General features: G+C 33.2%; 1 protein-coding gene across 1 annotated transcript in view; it reads left to right on the forward strand.

Moving 5' to 3' along the window:
* The window catches only part of LOC145263034 (uncharacterized), a 64,826-nt gene that overhangs the window by 13,628 nt on the left and 36,198 nt on the right, over positions 1 to 15,000 (forward strand). Inside the window, exon 3 of the mRNA XM_080119866.1 lies at positions 2,322 to 2,451. Within this exon, the coding sequence (XP_079975992.1) occupies positions 2,322 to 2,451 (130 nt within the window). The remainder of the gene's footprint in view (positions 1 to 2,321; positions 2,452 to 15,000) is intronic.

The raw sequence follows: 15,000 nt of genomic DNA on the forward strand, positions 1-15,000 counted from the left end.
TGCCTAATTTTTTTGTTTTTCTTTTGTATGCTTTGTATACATAAGTAAAATAAAAAAAACATATATATATATATATATATAACTCAATAAATTTTTGTTTGAGCTAAGATATGTGCATCTGAATTTAAAGGTTAAAAACCACAAGAACTTTCTTGTCAACCTAATATATATTTCTCCAAAACTTTTGGCCTTGACGGAGGGTAGACTAAAACTTGCTGCTATGGTTTCAGATGATCTAAAATAACAGCAAGGGAGACTTGATTCCAAATATTTCTCGTATGTTATATCTTCCCTCTTTTGGAAATAGAGTACGATTATGAATATCTCCAGTATCAAATAATCCTCATACACGGTGAAATTTATTTCATGTATGCAAACTAAAGAGGGGAGATATGAGCAATATTTGGAATCAAGTCTCCCCTTGCTATTATTTCAGATCATTTAAAACCATAGCAGCAAGTTTTAGTCTCCTCTTCATCAAGACCAGAGATATGGAGGAAATATCAGATATTTTGTAATTCATATGCAAAACTAGGAAAACAAATGACTATGATTGAAACATTTTATGGCTGTAAAAAAGTGCAAAAAATAGGCTCTGGATGATGGATGATACCCTTAATGTGCGACCTTAAGGGTAAATGTCATATAGCTCATTACAGAATTCAGGTCATTAGCTTTCCAACGAGCCTTCATTTGTTAATTCTGATCAATAGTCACTGAGATTTCGAATTTATAAAATTGCCAAAAATAAGTGGTATATCTATATTAGTGACCTGGAAAAGCCACAGGGGAGACAACTACGCAAAAAAGAAAAAAGCAAAATTCATCCTAAAGCAGCAAAACTAAAACTGGCCTGCCATGACACACATATATATATATATATATATATGTGTGTCATGGCAGGCCAGACACATTTTCGCTTTTTATATATTAGTTTCTATAGTTAAAATTTAATGACAATTGATAAAAGAATCTATATTTTCAAACCAATAAAATATGCCAAAATTTGGCTATATATATATATATATATATAGCCAAATTTTGGCATATTTTATTGGTTTGAAAATATAGATTCTTTTATCAATTGTCATTAAATTTTAACTATAGAATCTAATATATAAAAAGCGAAAATGTGTGTATGTATGCATGTTTGTTTGTATGTCTCACAAAAACTTTCGACACGGATCACGGATTTTCACGAGATTTGTATTATTTTAAAGCTCGATCCTTCGCCCGACAAATATCGAAAAAACATCGATTTCTTCACCCTAAAAATCATCAGTTTTCTACAGGGAGGGGTCAGCAAAAACCGTCCTCTCATGACAAGTTCGCTTCTACGCATGCGCAAATGACGTCGGAACATAATTTAGTTTAAATATTTAATTAAAAACGACCTTATTTTGTCAACGTCATCTTATCTCAGTTGCTTAGAGGGCGGCGTCATTATCAAAAGGTTATGTGTTCGAATCGTGGTGTGAGATGTCTTCTTTTTTTTTCGATTTTTAGAGGTTTAATATTGAAACAGTTATTTAAGCCATTTTTCACGTTCTATATTTGGGGGGGGGAGTTATTTTTCAGCTTTTTTAAAAAAGTTTTAACGTTTGTTTTTTCTGGGGGGGGGTTTTCCATCACATTCGTGTTTTCTTTTTTTTTTCGATTTTTACAGTTAACATCGTTCGCTTGCCTTACGTTAGTTTTTTGTGTGTGTGTTTGTTTTTTTTTTTCGATTTTTTAAGTTTTAATATTTAATATTTAATAATTTACTATTTAATATTTAAAAATATTTACTTCGCTTATTCTTATGTTTTGATTAACATCCCTCCCTCTGCCCGAGCACACACATCTCTAAACACCCGGGCAACGCCGGGTACCCCTCCGCTAGTAGTATTATAATGTGCAAAATTCCTGCAAATTTTCATGTAGTTTCGTCCCATAGAACCAAAGATATGAGCATTTCAATATTCAATTTGGCCACGAGTTCTTTGTGTGTGTGTGTGTGTGTGTATATATATATATATATATATATATATATATATATTGTAAACGAAAACAGATAGAATTTGATGAACGACATTATCATTATTATTTTTCTACTTTATTTTTTAATTCTTTTTGCAAATTAGTTCATTGGGCAAATTGTTTTTTCTTAATACATAATAATCAATAGAGGATTGATTCTATAATACATACGCCATCTGTATAAATTAAAATATCGCGTTTAAGCGTATTGTATGACTGGGCAACGCCAGACGTCCAGCTATATACATTGCTGAGGAATGAAATCGTTTGATAACCAAATTTTCTTATTTATTTTATATCAGGTATTACTTCGGATTTGTCAAGATAAACGCCGATGTCAGCTGGAAGCAAGTATTGAAACCTTCACCGGAAATGACGACCCTTGCCCTCACAAAAGCAAATACCTGGAAGTAGCTTACCAATGTCGACCAAGTAAGAATTAAATAGGATTTTCTTGAAAAATCAAAGTTTTTTTTTTTTTTTTTTTTTTTAAGTTTAAAGAAAAATGAAATTTAAACTTTGAATCACAGCATAAGTAAATCTAAAGAGATTTCTTTTTATTTTTCTCTTTGTTTTTGCTGAGGACGGGGCATCGACCAAGTAAGAATTAATTAGGATTTTCTTGAAAAATCAAAGTTTTTTTTTTTTTTTTTTTTTTTAAGTTTAAAGAAAAATGAAATTTAAACTTTGAATCACAGCATAAGTAAATCTAAAGAGATTTCTTTTTATTTTTCTCTTTGTTTTTGCTGAGGACGGGGCATCGACCAAGTAAGAATTAAATAGGATTTTCTTGAAAAATCAAAGTTTTTTTTTTTTTTTTTTTTTTTTTTAAGTTTAAAGAAAAATGAAATTTAAACTTTGAATTACAGCATAAGTAAATCTAAAGAGATTTCTTTTTATTTTTCTCTTTGTTTTTGCTGAGGACGGGGCATCGACCAAGTAAGAATTAATTAGGATTTTCTTGAAAAATCAAAGTTTTTTTTTTTTTTTTTTTTTTTTTAAGTTTAAAGAAAAATGAAATTTAAACTTTGAATCACAGCATAAGTAAATCTAAAGAGATTTCTTTTTATTTTTCTCTTTGTTTTTGCTGAGGACGGGGCATCGACCAAGTAAGAATTAAATAGGATTTTCTTGAAAAATCAAAGTTTTTTTTTTTTTTTTTTTTTTTTTTAAGTTTAAAGAAAAATGAAATTTAAACTTTGAATCACAGCATAAGTAAATCTAAAGAGATTTCTTTTTATTTTTCTCTTTGTTTTTGCTGAGGACGGGGCATCGACCAAGTAAGAATTAATTAGGATTTTCTTGAAAAATCAAAGTTTTTTTTTTTTTTTTTTTTTTTTTTAAGTTTAAAGAAAAATGAAATTTAAACTTTGAATCACAGCATAAGTAAATCTAAAGAGATTTCTTTTTATTTTTCTCTTTGTTTTTGCTGAGGACGGGGCATCGACCAAGTAAGAATTAAATAGGATTTTCTTGAAAAATCAAAGTTTTTTTTTTTTTTTTTTTTTTTTTTTAAGTTTAAAGAAAAATGAAATTTAAACTTTGAATCACAGCATAAGTAAATCTAAAGAGATTTCTTTTTATTTTTCTCTTTGTTTTTGCTGAGGACGGGGCATCGACCAAGTAAGAATTAATTAGGATTTTCTTGAAAAATCAAAGTTTTTTTTTTTTTTTTTTTTTTTTTTAAGTTTAAAGAAAAATGAAATTTAAACTTTGAATCACAGCATAAGTAAATCTAAAGAGATTTCTTTTTATTTTTCTCTTTGTTTTTGCTGAGGACGGGGCATCGACCAAGTAAGAATTAAATAGGATTTTCTTGAAAAATCAAAGTTTTTTTTTTTTTTTTTTTTTTTTTTTAAGTTTAAAGAAAAATGAAATTTAAACTTTGAATCACAGCATAAGTAAATCTAAAGAGATTTCTTTTTATTTTTCTCTTTGTTTTTGCTGAGGACGGGGCATCGACCAAGTAAGAATTAAATAGGATTTTCTTGAAAAATCAAAGTTTTTTTTTTTTTTTTTTTTTTTTTTAAGTTTAAAGAAAAATGAAATTTAAACTTTGAATCACAGCATAAGTAAATCTAAAGAGATTTCTTTTTATTTTTCTCTTTGTTTTTGCTGAGGACGGGGCATCGACCAAGTAAGAATTAAATAGGATTTTCTTGAAAAATCAAAAGTTTTTTTTTTTTTTTTTTTTTTTTTTAAGTTTAAAGAAAAATGAAATTTAAACTTTGAATCACAGCATAAGTAAATCTAAAGAGATTTCTTTTTATTTTTCTCTTTGTTTTTGCTGAGGACGGGGCATCCTACTGGATGCCAGACATTCATTCTCTATCACAGAGACTCAGATCTTTTTAAGATTCTAACCATCCCTTCAAGTTTAAATGTTTATATTTTACTTACACTTGGTTCACCGGGTGTATTTGCCAGATAGTTTGTGTTTTTAATTCTTTTTCATTAGCTTGGTGTCTTTTATGAATACTGGAATGTATGTATGTTTGTATGTCCGGGACTTTCTCGGTTAAGAAATTTCATAATTAAAAGTTGGTTTAGACATACCATTACAAAGCACACAAAGTCGTCAGACTGCATCCTAATTTAACTCGACGTCTGCAAGTGCTTTCTATTTTTATATTCATGAACGATCTTCCCGATAAAATTATGCTTGAGATGTGATAAGGGTTAAAGAGTGTACAGTAGAAATTGGACAATATAGTAATCATTAGTAATGAAAATTCGGTAAATTTGATAACTTATATGGAACAGCTCATCAAGAACTTATTTACGTTAGACTTGAACACAACCATATTGTAGTCAGCCGAAAAGCAGGAAAACGGAAGACAATTCCACAGGCGTGCAGTTCTAAGAAAGAAGCTTTGTTCATGGAATCTACGTTTAGATTTAGGCACAGATAAAGAGTGGGGGGAATTATTGATAGTGTTTTCAGCTAGACGAGTGTTTCTTGTGAAAGTTTGGCGAGGGGAGACCATAGACTGAAGCTCAGTCAAACACTTTCCATGAAAATAACGATACATCAGAGACAAGCTCGCAACATCTCTTCTGTGAGATAGAGGTTGCAAGGAAGAGAAAAGGACATCTCCCACGAGGCTACAAAGTCTATTTTGAACTCTATCAAGGCAGGACAAGTCCTTTCTAACAGCTCCTGTCCAGATGTGGCAACAGTATTCCATCCTTGGACGTACCTGGCTTTTCTATAGATAGAGAATTGCATCAGCATGTATGTGCGAAGTGTTCCAAAAATAATGTCTAGAATTTTTTTATTCTACAAGAATGTATTAGAGATTGTAAATTGCTTTGTTATGATGACTGAACTTATGCATTGATGACCAGAAAGTTTCATCTTTTTGTTATATATATCGACGGTGTGAGACTCTAAGAAAGCAGCTCCTGTTATGGGCGTGCATCAGAAGTGGAGATGTCATTCGATTGCTGTCAACAGTACATTGAGAATGGTGGTGACTATGTAGAAAAATAAATTCTGGAGCACAAAAGATTGCTCATTTTAATGGCATCACTTCCGTCTTCATAGCTCTTCAACTTTTGGAGTTAAAAAATGTGTATATAGGATGCTTTACTTTTGGAATGACCCTCGTATGACAAAGCATGCTCCAGACACCCATGCACAGCCATTGTCCATCGCTGGCAAAAATGTTTTGTAACTCCGATTTATTCTTATATATTGTATATAAATAGACTTCGTAACCTCGTAGATGTCCTTTTCTCTTCCTTGCAACCTCTATCTCACAGAAGAGATGTTGCGAGTTTGTCTCTGATGTATCGTTATTTTCATGGAAAGTGTTCGACTGAGCTTCAATCTATGGTCCCCCCCTCGCAAAACTTTCACAAGAAACACTCGTCTAGCTGTAAACACTATCAATAATTCCCCCCACTCTTTATCTGTGCCTAAATCTAAACGTAGATTCCATGAACAAAGCTTTTTTATTAGAACTGCACGCCTGTGGAATTGTCTTCCGTTTTCCTGCTTTCCGGCTGACTACAATATGGTTGTCTTCAAGTCTAACGTAAATAAGTTCTTGATGAGCCGTTCCATATAAGTTATCAAATTTACCAAATTTTCATTACTAATGATTACTATATTGTCCAATTTCTACTGTACACTCTTTAACCCTTATCCTTGAGTGGCCTCTTGGCCTTGATAATGTGTTGATACCTATGAAAAAAAAAAGAAAAAGTCCAATGTGAACAAGTTCTAATTGAATCGTCCCCCTAAGTAATCCAAGTTTCAAAATTCCCACTGTTTACTATGCTAAAATCACAATGACTAATGTATACCTATTAACCCTTATCCTCGAGTGGCCTCTGGGCCTTGATAAGTGGTGACACCCTTGTAAAAAAAAAATCTACTTTTAATATTTCTTACCATATTATTCTATTCCCTCATACGAGTGGGACCTGTGGAAATTCCACATTTATATGTAATATATTGATGTTGACATTCTGCAGATGTTCAGCATAAATGGAGACGCTCTGATATTATTGTAGCTTTTTACAATGCCTCCCCACGGGACAGAGTTAGACACCAGGGTCGTTTTTTAACGTGGAGAATAGGTACAAAAAAAAATTGTCTCACTCGTGAAGGATTTCACCTCCACTGAAAAAGAACAAGAAATGGAAGTGCCGAATCTGAAGAAACAGATACTACACTTTGATCTTGGCCAAATTGTAGCTCTTTTCTTAAAACTGCAAAAGAATTATCTAATCTAGCAGGGACGCCTGGCATAGCCCAGTCATAAAGTACGCTTAAATATAATATTTTAATTCTTGCAGATTTCGTATATATTATTATAGAGTTAATGTTGTATCGATTTTTATATAATATATATAAATTTTATATAATATATAAAAGTTTTATATAATATATATAAATTTTATATAATATAAAGTTGTGATTTCCAAAAAACATATATATATCCATATGAGTTGGGTGCATCAGCTTGAATCAATACCGAAATCAAAACTTATGAACAGAAAATATATATCTATAATATAAATGTCACCTGTCTGTTTAAATGTATGTATGTTTGTATATCTGCCTAAAACTTTCGACAGAGGCGACGGATTTTCACGAAATCAATATCATTTTGAAGCTCGACCCTTCGGACAACAAATATCGAAAAATTGGCCAAAAAATATTAATTCCTTCATCTTCAATTGAGCACTTTTTTACAGGGGGGAGCGCTTTTTTTGCCGATATTTTCGAAAGTCATCTCATTTCGATTGTCTAGCCTTAATTTAAACCTACATCACTTCCGGTTTGGCGATGGATACAACAGCAAACAAATCATGTTTTTTTTTTTTTTTCATTCTTTCCCTCCTACCTGCCTACTACCACTTTTTTGTTATTTGCTCAACACACACCTCCAAACATCCGTGCAACGCCGGGCACTCTGCCTAGTATATATATATATATATATATATATAAACTTGAGTGCCACCAGCAATAATCGAAACCAAAACTTATGAAGAATTCTTGGTAAAATTATTTATTACAAGAAAGGACACAGCAATAATTAAACGACAGTCCCTCAAAAGAAAAACAATGTAAGCGTGACACGCAAAATAACACACACTCACACTATCGGATTAATATATAGATTAATTTCATATCCAAATGCTATTAAGCCAGTTTTTATCTATAGGGTGGAACGATAAAATTGTCGCTCTAAAGAAAACAACACAACAGCTTTATTTTAAAACTTTTATTGACAAAAATCAATTCAAGTAACTTGATTATATAATAGAGCTGACATCTATTACCTGTAGCCGCTTTCAGCACAGCCAGGTACACTTTGGTGTTGACTTTCAAGTCGACTTCGAAAATGTGAGGTGGCATGATGTGGGCCTTACTTGAAACACCAAAGACCATAACCGTGGCTGGAAACTTTGTTTTCATCACCCTGGGAACGTCCCTGTTATTCGTGGCAATTCAACTATGCATTTTGAGGGTGCTGGCAATGGTCCTGTTGTCATCACTTGGAACGGTAGAGAGCATGAGTTGTACAGTGGAGCGTCTCTGATTTCGCTTGTTGAACATTGTGTCACTTTCAGACTTTTGTGTCACTATCGCTCTTGGGATTTCTACACAACTTGGCCAACTAGTAGATGGTCTGCATAAAAAAAAACAAAAAAAAAAAAAAACAGAAAACCGGTTTTTATCAAACAGAAATGTGAATCCTGTCATCTTTTCTAGGACGACAATTTTATCATTCCACCCTGTATATTTGATTACTGTACACGCAATAACCCTTATACCCGAGTGGCTTCCAGGCCTTGATAAGTGGTGACCACCATGTAAAAAAAAAAAAAAAAAAAAAAAAAAAAGATTAAAGAAGATTGAATGGGAGAAACAAAATATCTGCAATAAACACATAAATTTCAGTATGAGACGAGTGTTATTCGATGGAAAGAAAATGAGCTGAAATATATGGATAGGAAGACAAGGAAAACGATGAGGCTTTTCATCTAAAAAGTGATGTCGATAGGTTATATGTGAAAAGAAAACAGGACTAATAAGTGTAGAACGATGTATAAAAAAAAAGAATAGTTTGAATGTTTGTCTCCATTTTAAGGAATAGCTTATAAAAAAAGTTTGAAAAATTGCAAACAAACTAATAGAGAGCAAGGAATTTAAGGCAAGAAATGAACCAAAAGCGAAAGAAGTGGATTGGGAATAAAACGCAAGTTCAATAAAGATCTACAAGAGTCAATGAACAAGGAAAACATCTGGCGATGGTTGTCAAAATGTGACTGGAAGGTTGGAACAGGTACCACACAGAATCAATCGCCCAGAACAAATCATGTAAAGTATCGTATTGATAATACTACTGAAAGTCCCCTGTGTAAACTGTGTGGGTAAAAAGGTGAGAATGTACAGCACATTGTCAGTAATTGTGGGAAGTTAGCTCAAAAGGAATACAAGAGGCGCCATGACAATGTTGTGAGAAAGGTCCATTGGGATTTATGCTGGAAAAGAGGGTTTGAATGCGGTGAAAAATGGTACAAGAAAGGGTAGTGGAGAGTGATGTAGAAGTTATCAGATATGAATATCGAATATGACAATTTGATTGAAATAAGGCGACCAAATTTAATCTTGTGAGAAAAAAAGAAAGACAAGGCAATAATCATTAATATAGCAATACTGTTTCATTTCACTCGAATGACAACGATGATGATAATGATGAGAATTTTGTTTAATTTCAATTTTTGTCATTTTTTTTACTTAAACACTTATTAGCAGAAATTGAAAACGCGCAGCTGGTTATTATAAATTTTTAATGACAAACTGACAAATTTGATATCCACATGACGGGATTGGTGGGTGGTGTGTAGAAGACTGTGTTGCTACCCCACTCGATTTGTTGTTTTTTTTGGGGGGTTTTTTTTTTGTTTTTTTTTGCTTCTCGCTGAGTCTCTTTTTATGTGGCCTAGACGACGATTTCTGATCGGCTGACATTCCAATCTGCATTGTTTCGCAAGAATATAATCACTCGCTTTGACATCATCTCCCGGGATCTCCTAGACTTGTGACCAACTATTTGCTGTCTTTGACCACACAAAGATTCTGCACGTGACCCTTGGTCACGTTTTCTAGCCTAATTTATTGTTTAACCTATTGGGGGGGGGGGTCTGCTTATGCAACAATACGAGCTGATGTAAATATGGAGGAAAAATAAAGAGAAGGTCGAAAAATATTAAGACTTGAAAAGAGAGATAAGAAAGATTGTGGAAGCTGAAAGTAGAAGTTGTACTTGTGTGACAAAGGAATTTGACAAATGGATGGAGAAAATTGAGATCCAATACAACGTCAAAGTGTTTCAGGAGACTGCTTTGTTGGAATCCACAAGAATTTTGCAGAAAGTACTGGAGGCCAGAAAAAAAAAGTTGCTGATAGCCTATGGTCATTTGTTATGATCCGCCTGTTAGCGTAAAATCGGCAATACCAACAGCACGACAAAAAATGTAATGACAGAAATAAAGATGATAATAATGATAGTTAACAAGAAGGAAGAGTCTGCCAAATTGTAGATTTTGCAGTTCCAGCAAACCGTAGTGAAGATCAAGGAGATGGAAGCAGAGCAAATATAGGGAACTTGCCAGAGAGCTCAAAGGGATCTGGAAGATGAAGAAAGTCAAGATAACACCACTAAAAGTAGGAGCACTAAGAACGATACCGAAAACTAATAGTAGGAGCACTAGGAACGATACCGAAAACTAAAAGTAGGAGCACTAGGAACGATACCGAAAACTAATAGTAGGAGCACTAGGAACGATACCGAAAACTAATAGTAGGAGCACTAGGAACGATTCCGAAAACTAATAGTGGGAGCACTAGGAACGATTCCGAAAACTAATAGTGGGAGCACTAGGAACGATACCGAAAACTAATAGTAGGAGCACTAGGAACGATACTGAAAACTAATAGTAGGAGCACTAGGAACGATACCGAAAACTAATAGTAGGAGCACTAGGAACGATACCGAAAACTAATAGTAGGAGCACTAGGAACGATACCGAAAACTAATAGTAGGAGCACTAGGAACGATACCGAAAACTAATAGTAGGAGCACTAGGAACAATAGCAAAAAACTTTGAAAAAAAGAATGGGAGAGATTGGGATCAGAAGGATGGCTTAGAAAACGACTGAAACAATAACAAAAAACCCTTGAATGCAGAGACCAGGTACAGATAAAAGATGGGCGTACAGAAACAGCTACAAATGTAAAACAGACAAACATCACATGGAAAGCTGTATAACTGTAAATTAACTTACTCCCACTGCACCCCCCACACACACCTTTTCTTCTTTTTTATATGTGTGTGTGTCATAATAAACATACATAACAAATAAGTGAGGCGGATCAAGGAGGATGAAAAAACCGAGAAGAGAAAGCACTAGCCAGACCTCTGCTGGATGAATGCAAAGCGAACTGGGACCTTGGAGAGGTTTATTGCCACCCAAATTCCAGTGAAGACCAATGGTCGCTGCCAACGAGAAATGAATGGTAAGCAGTTGTTGCGACAACACAAATTTATCTGCAAAGGTTATTTGAAAGAGGTGGAAAGTACTGGATATCTTGAGAGACTTACTGTCACTCAGACTCCATAGAATGCCACAAGTTGTCCTCAAAGAGAAATCTGTAATGATGGCCTGTTTGAAAACTCCTAGTAAGTAAATAATAACCTCGTTATTTAATATTTGAGCCTTCTTTAGAATTTAAAAATTTATTTCGATTTGGATAGTTTGAACTAACCCTGTGAACGTTAAGCGGGAGAGTTTGAATGAAGTACTTTCAGGTATTAGAAGCTTAGTTTTGTTCTGTGGCGGTCATGTACATCATAAAGATTTTTCTGTATCTTTTTTTTTTAATTAAGTCGAATTCTAAATAAGAACCTAATATTTTCCAAAATAAATATGCAAATGTTAGTGAGTGGGGAGTACCAATCAATCTAATATACTGATTAACTCATACGTAAGGAAGAACCTCAGTCATGATTATTGTCAAGTTTTTGCTTCAATGTTTGTTTACATAAGGAGGAAAGGAAATAACGGTGCTTCTTCATTATAATAGTGGAATTCAAAAATCGAGGTCCTGGATATGACCTTAAACTATATCCGATGGTGAGGCCCCATTAATTACTTAATTCCACTCTGACTCATAATGGTAGTACCTGTTAGGGTCCCAACAATGGGTTGAATAGAAACAGACTTGAAAAAAAAAAATATATATATATTCTATTACAGAACTTTTCTTCAAAATCACTGGATTTGGCATTAAATAACCTGAAAAGGGTTGATATGCTATAAAACAAAAACAACCAATCAAAAATCGAAAACAACTATTTATCTACTTAATTTTTAATATTAAATTCGACACACTGCTGCTAAAAAAATGTTAAATTCGATACCCTACTGCCAAAATGAATGTAAAATTCGACACCTTGCTGCTAAAAAGAATGTAAAATTTGACACCTTGCTGCTAAAAAAAATGTAAAATTCGACACCCTGCTGCCAAAAAAATGTAAAATTCGAAACCCTGCTGCCAAAAAAATGTAAAATTTGACACCCTGCTGCCAAAAAAATGTAAAATTTGACACCCTGCTGCCAAAAAAAATGTAAAATTCGACACCCTGCTGCCAAAAAAATGTAAAATTCGACACCCTGCTGCCAAAAAAAATGTGAAATTCAACACACTGTTGTCAAAACTCGCTACTCCAAATCTCAACGCTCTGCTATCAAAACTCAACTCTAGAACACGATGCACTGCTGCCAACATTTTTGTAGTAAAATGTAGTAAGCAAAACTCAGGGGCAAATATAGGAAAAAGTCAGTTTCGCTCTGCACCGCCCACTCTAGATGAGAGGGATTTCTTAGCTATAAAAAAAACAGTAGAAAAAGGAGGAGACAAAAAAAAACGGAAGAAAACTAGTTTCTCGCAGATACGTGGTTCGTCACAAAGAACCATCCAACCACCAGAACCACCTACACAGAATCTGCAGAAGACTACTTGACAGCTTCCCAGCGACCTACCTTTATTGCGTCCGGGAATTATATATTTGCATAATAGCGCAAGAACAGATGTGATTCTGCGAGAATTACATGGGGGTCAACACCAATAAAAACTCATGGACGCCATCTTGGAACTCTCTCTTCCGCTCAGCCCGCAACACAACAGACGTATCCGAGGTAAGCTCTTTATTTCTCCTCATTTCGGTTATTGCTAATTCTGCTACAATTTTCTACTTTGGCATCCAAAATCAAACCAGGCTTTGAAAAATTAGGTTTTTTATATTCAACCAGAAGCATCTCATTTGCATGTTAGGTGACAATATTACAAGCATATAAAGAGAAAAGGCGGCCATTTTTTTTCTTCATTCTTTTTGTCCACATGGAACACTGCAGGCTGCACAAAAACAGGTTTGTACTCATTTTTAAGTGTTTAATTGCAGAAGAGCAACTTATTTTGCCTTTGGTAGCATTTTTAACCACATGAACATATCCAAAATAACTACGAAAAACGATATGGTAGAAAATTAATTATTAACGAAAACAGTTTTTGAAAATAATTAGCGAAAATGAAGTTTTGCTAAATTTGCATAAAATTTTCCAGTTTTCAGAAAATAGTTAGCTCCCTTGTTACGATTCAAACTCTCCTGTTTATTTTATTTTTTTGGCAAAACTCAGTTTTTGAAAATCGTCTTCGAAAACTATTTTCATTTGTAATTAAATTTCTACTTTATCATTTTTCGTAATTTTTGGATATGTTCGTTACTGCGACATGACAAAGTAGATACCATTGGTTTTATTAGAATTCAATTACTTCGATTTTCGAATTTTGCTCTCATAACGAAGCGCCGAAATAACTTTTGCTTCCTTTCTACTTTTTCTTGTCTTCATCATTTGTCTTCAAAAGTAGAGAGTTCTATTTTCTTTTTTAAGAGGAACTAAAATCACAACTGAAAATGTGTCAATTTTCGACTTGATTACAGGGAAGTAATAAAAAGACTGAGGGGAGGAGGGGCTTTTTTTATTATTCCTTTTCAAAGAAAATGTCAATATCGATATAAAATACAAATTGTTACTAAAACCGAAAAACAAATTCGTAAATCGTTAAAAACTAAAATAACCAAAACTATTTTTCTGTGTTCTTTTCTTCCAATTTTAAACAACTACAAAAAAATAGTCAACCCAATTTCTCTTTCAAACCAATAATGAGCAAAGATACCAAATTTTTTAAACGATGAAAATGAGGTCATGTTTATTTGGGGGGGGGGGGTTATTTTGTTTTGCACAAACTCATTTTTGAGAACTATATCTATACTATTATGTTTCTCTTAGTCTGTTTGTTCCACTTTATCTGGATCGATCTGCCTGAAATTTTGTATGGATTTTTTATAAGGTGTAGCGAATTAAGTATTATGGTATCTGTTCGATGCAAAGTTAGGGATTAGTATTTAATGCAAAAGATGAGCGCAAATTTAATCGTATTAAACCATCAATTTGGCGTAAAGCACTCATTCTAAGTCAACGGGCTATAACTTTTTCCCGTTTTTAACATACTAAAATGCCGTGTGTGTGTGTGTGTGTGTGTATAATATATATATATATATATATATATATATATATACTAGAAATTTCATTCACTCTGATGAGTCGTAAACGACGAAACACGTGTCAGTGGATAATTATATTTTAAAAACTAATATATATATATATATATATATATATATATATTCAAGTGCCCGGCGTGACTCGGGAATTAAGTTTTTGGTATATAAATCATATGATTTAAAAAGAAATGAAGGAAGGCAACTATTGTAGTATTTTTTTGTGTGTTTTTAGGGTTGTTTGTATGGTTGTTTGTAGTGTTGTTTGTAGGGTTGAATGTATGGTTGTTTGTAGGGTTGAATGTATGGTTGTTTGTAGGGTTGAATGTATGGTTGTTTGTAGGGTTGAATGTATGGTTGTTTGTAGGGTTTATTGTATGGTTGTTGGTTCCTAGATGATAATGAAATCATGGTGTTTTATGAGGTAATTCTAAATAACAAGACGCCGAAATTATACTATTGATCCCATTAATATACAATTTTTTATCTAATACGTTACCTAGCCCCTTATCTCCTCTTCTGATGAGAAGCATTAGGGTTCGAAATATCTAGGTTTGTAGAGTTTACTTATCCTACACCTCTAATTGATGTAATCTCCATATTGAATCGACGATTAAATTTATGTGCATTAGTATATACTTTTATATTGTCCTTTTATTTTTTATCTTCTATATAAGCTCCACTTCACTCTGTTGAGCTTTGCATTATCCTGGTAAGTGCCCTCTTAAAGAATTTTGATAATTCTTTTAACTCTCCCTATATATATATATATATATATATATATATATATATATATACTAGCAGGCCGCCCAGCGTTGCCCGGTCCTAAGATACGCT

The sequence above is a fragment of the Euprymna scolopes genome, chromosome 38, assembly GCF_053919585.1.
Source record: "Euprymna scolopes isolate OS-2025 chromosome 38, ASM5391958v1, whole genome shotgun sequence".
NCBI lineage: Eukaryota > Metazoa > Mollusca > Cephalopoda > Sepiida > Sepiolidae > Euprymna > Euprymna scolopes.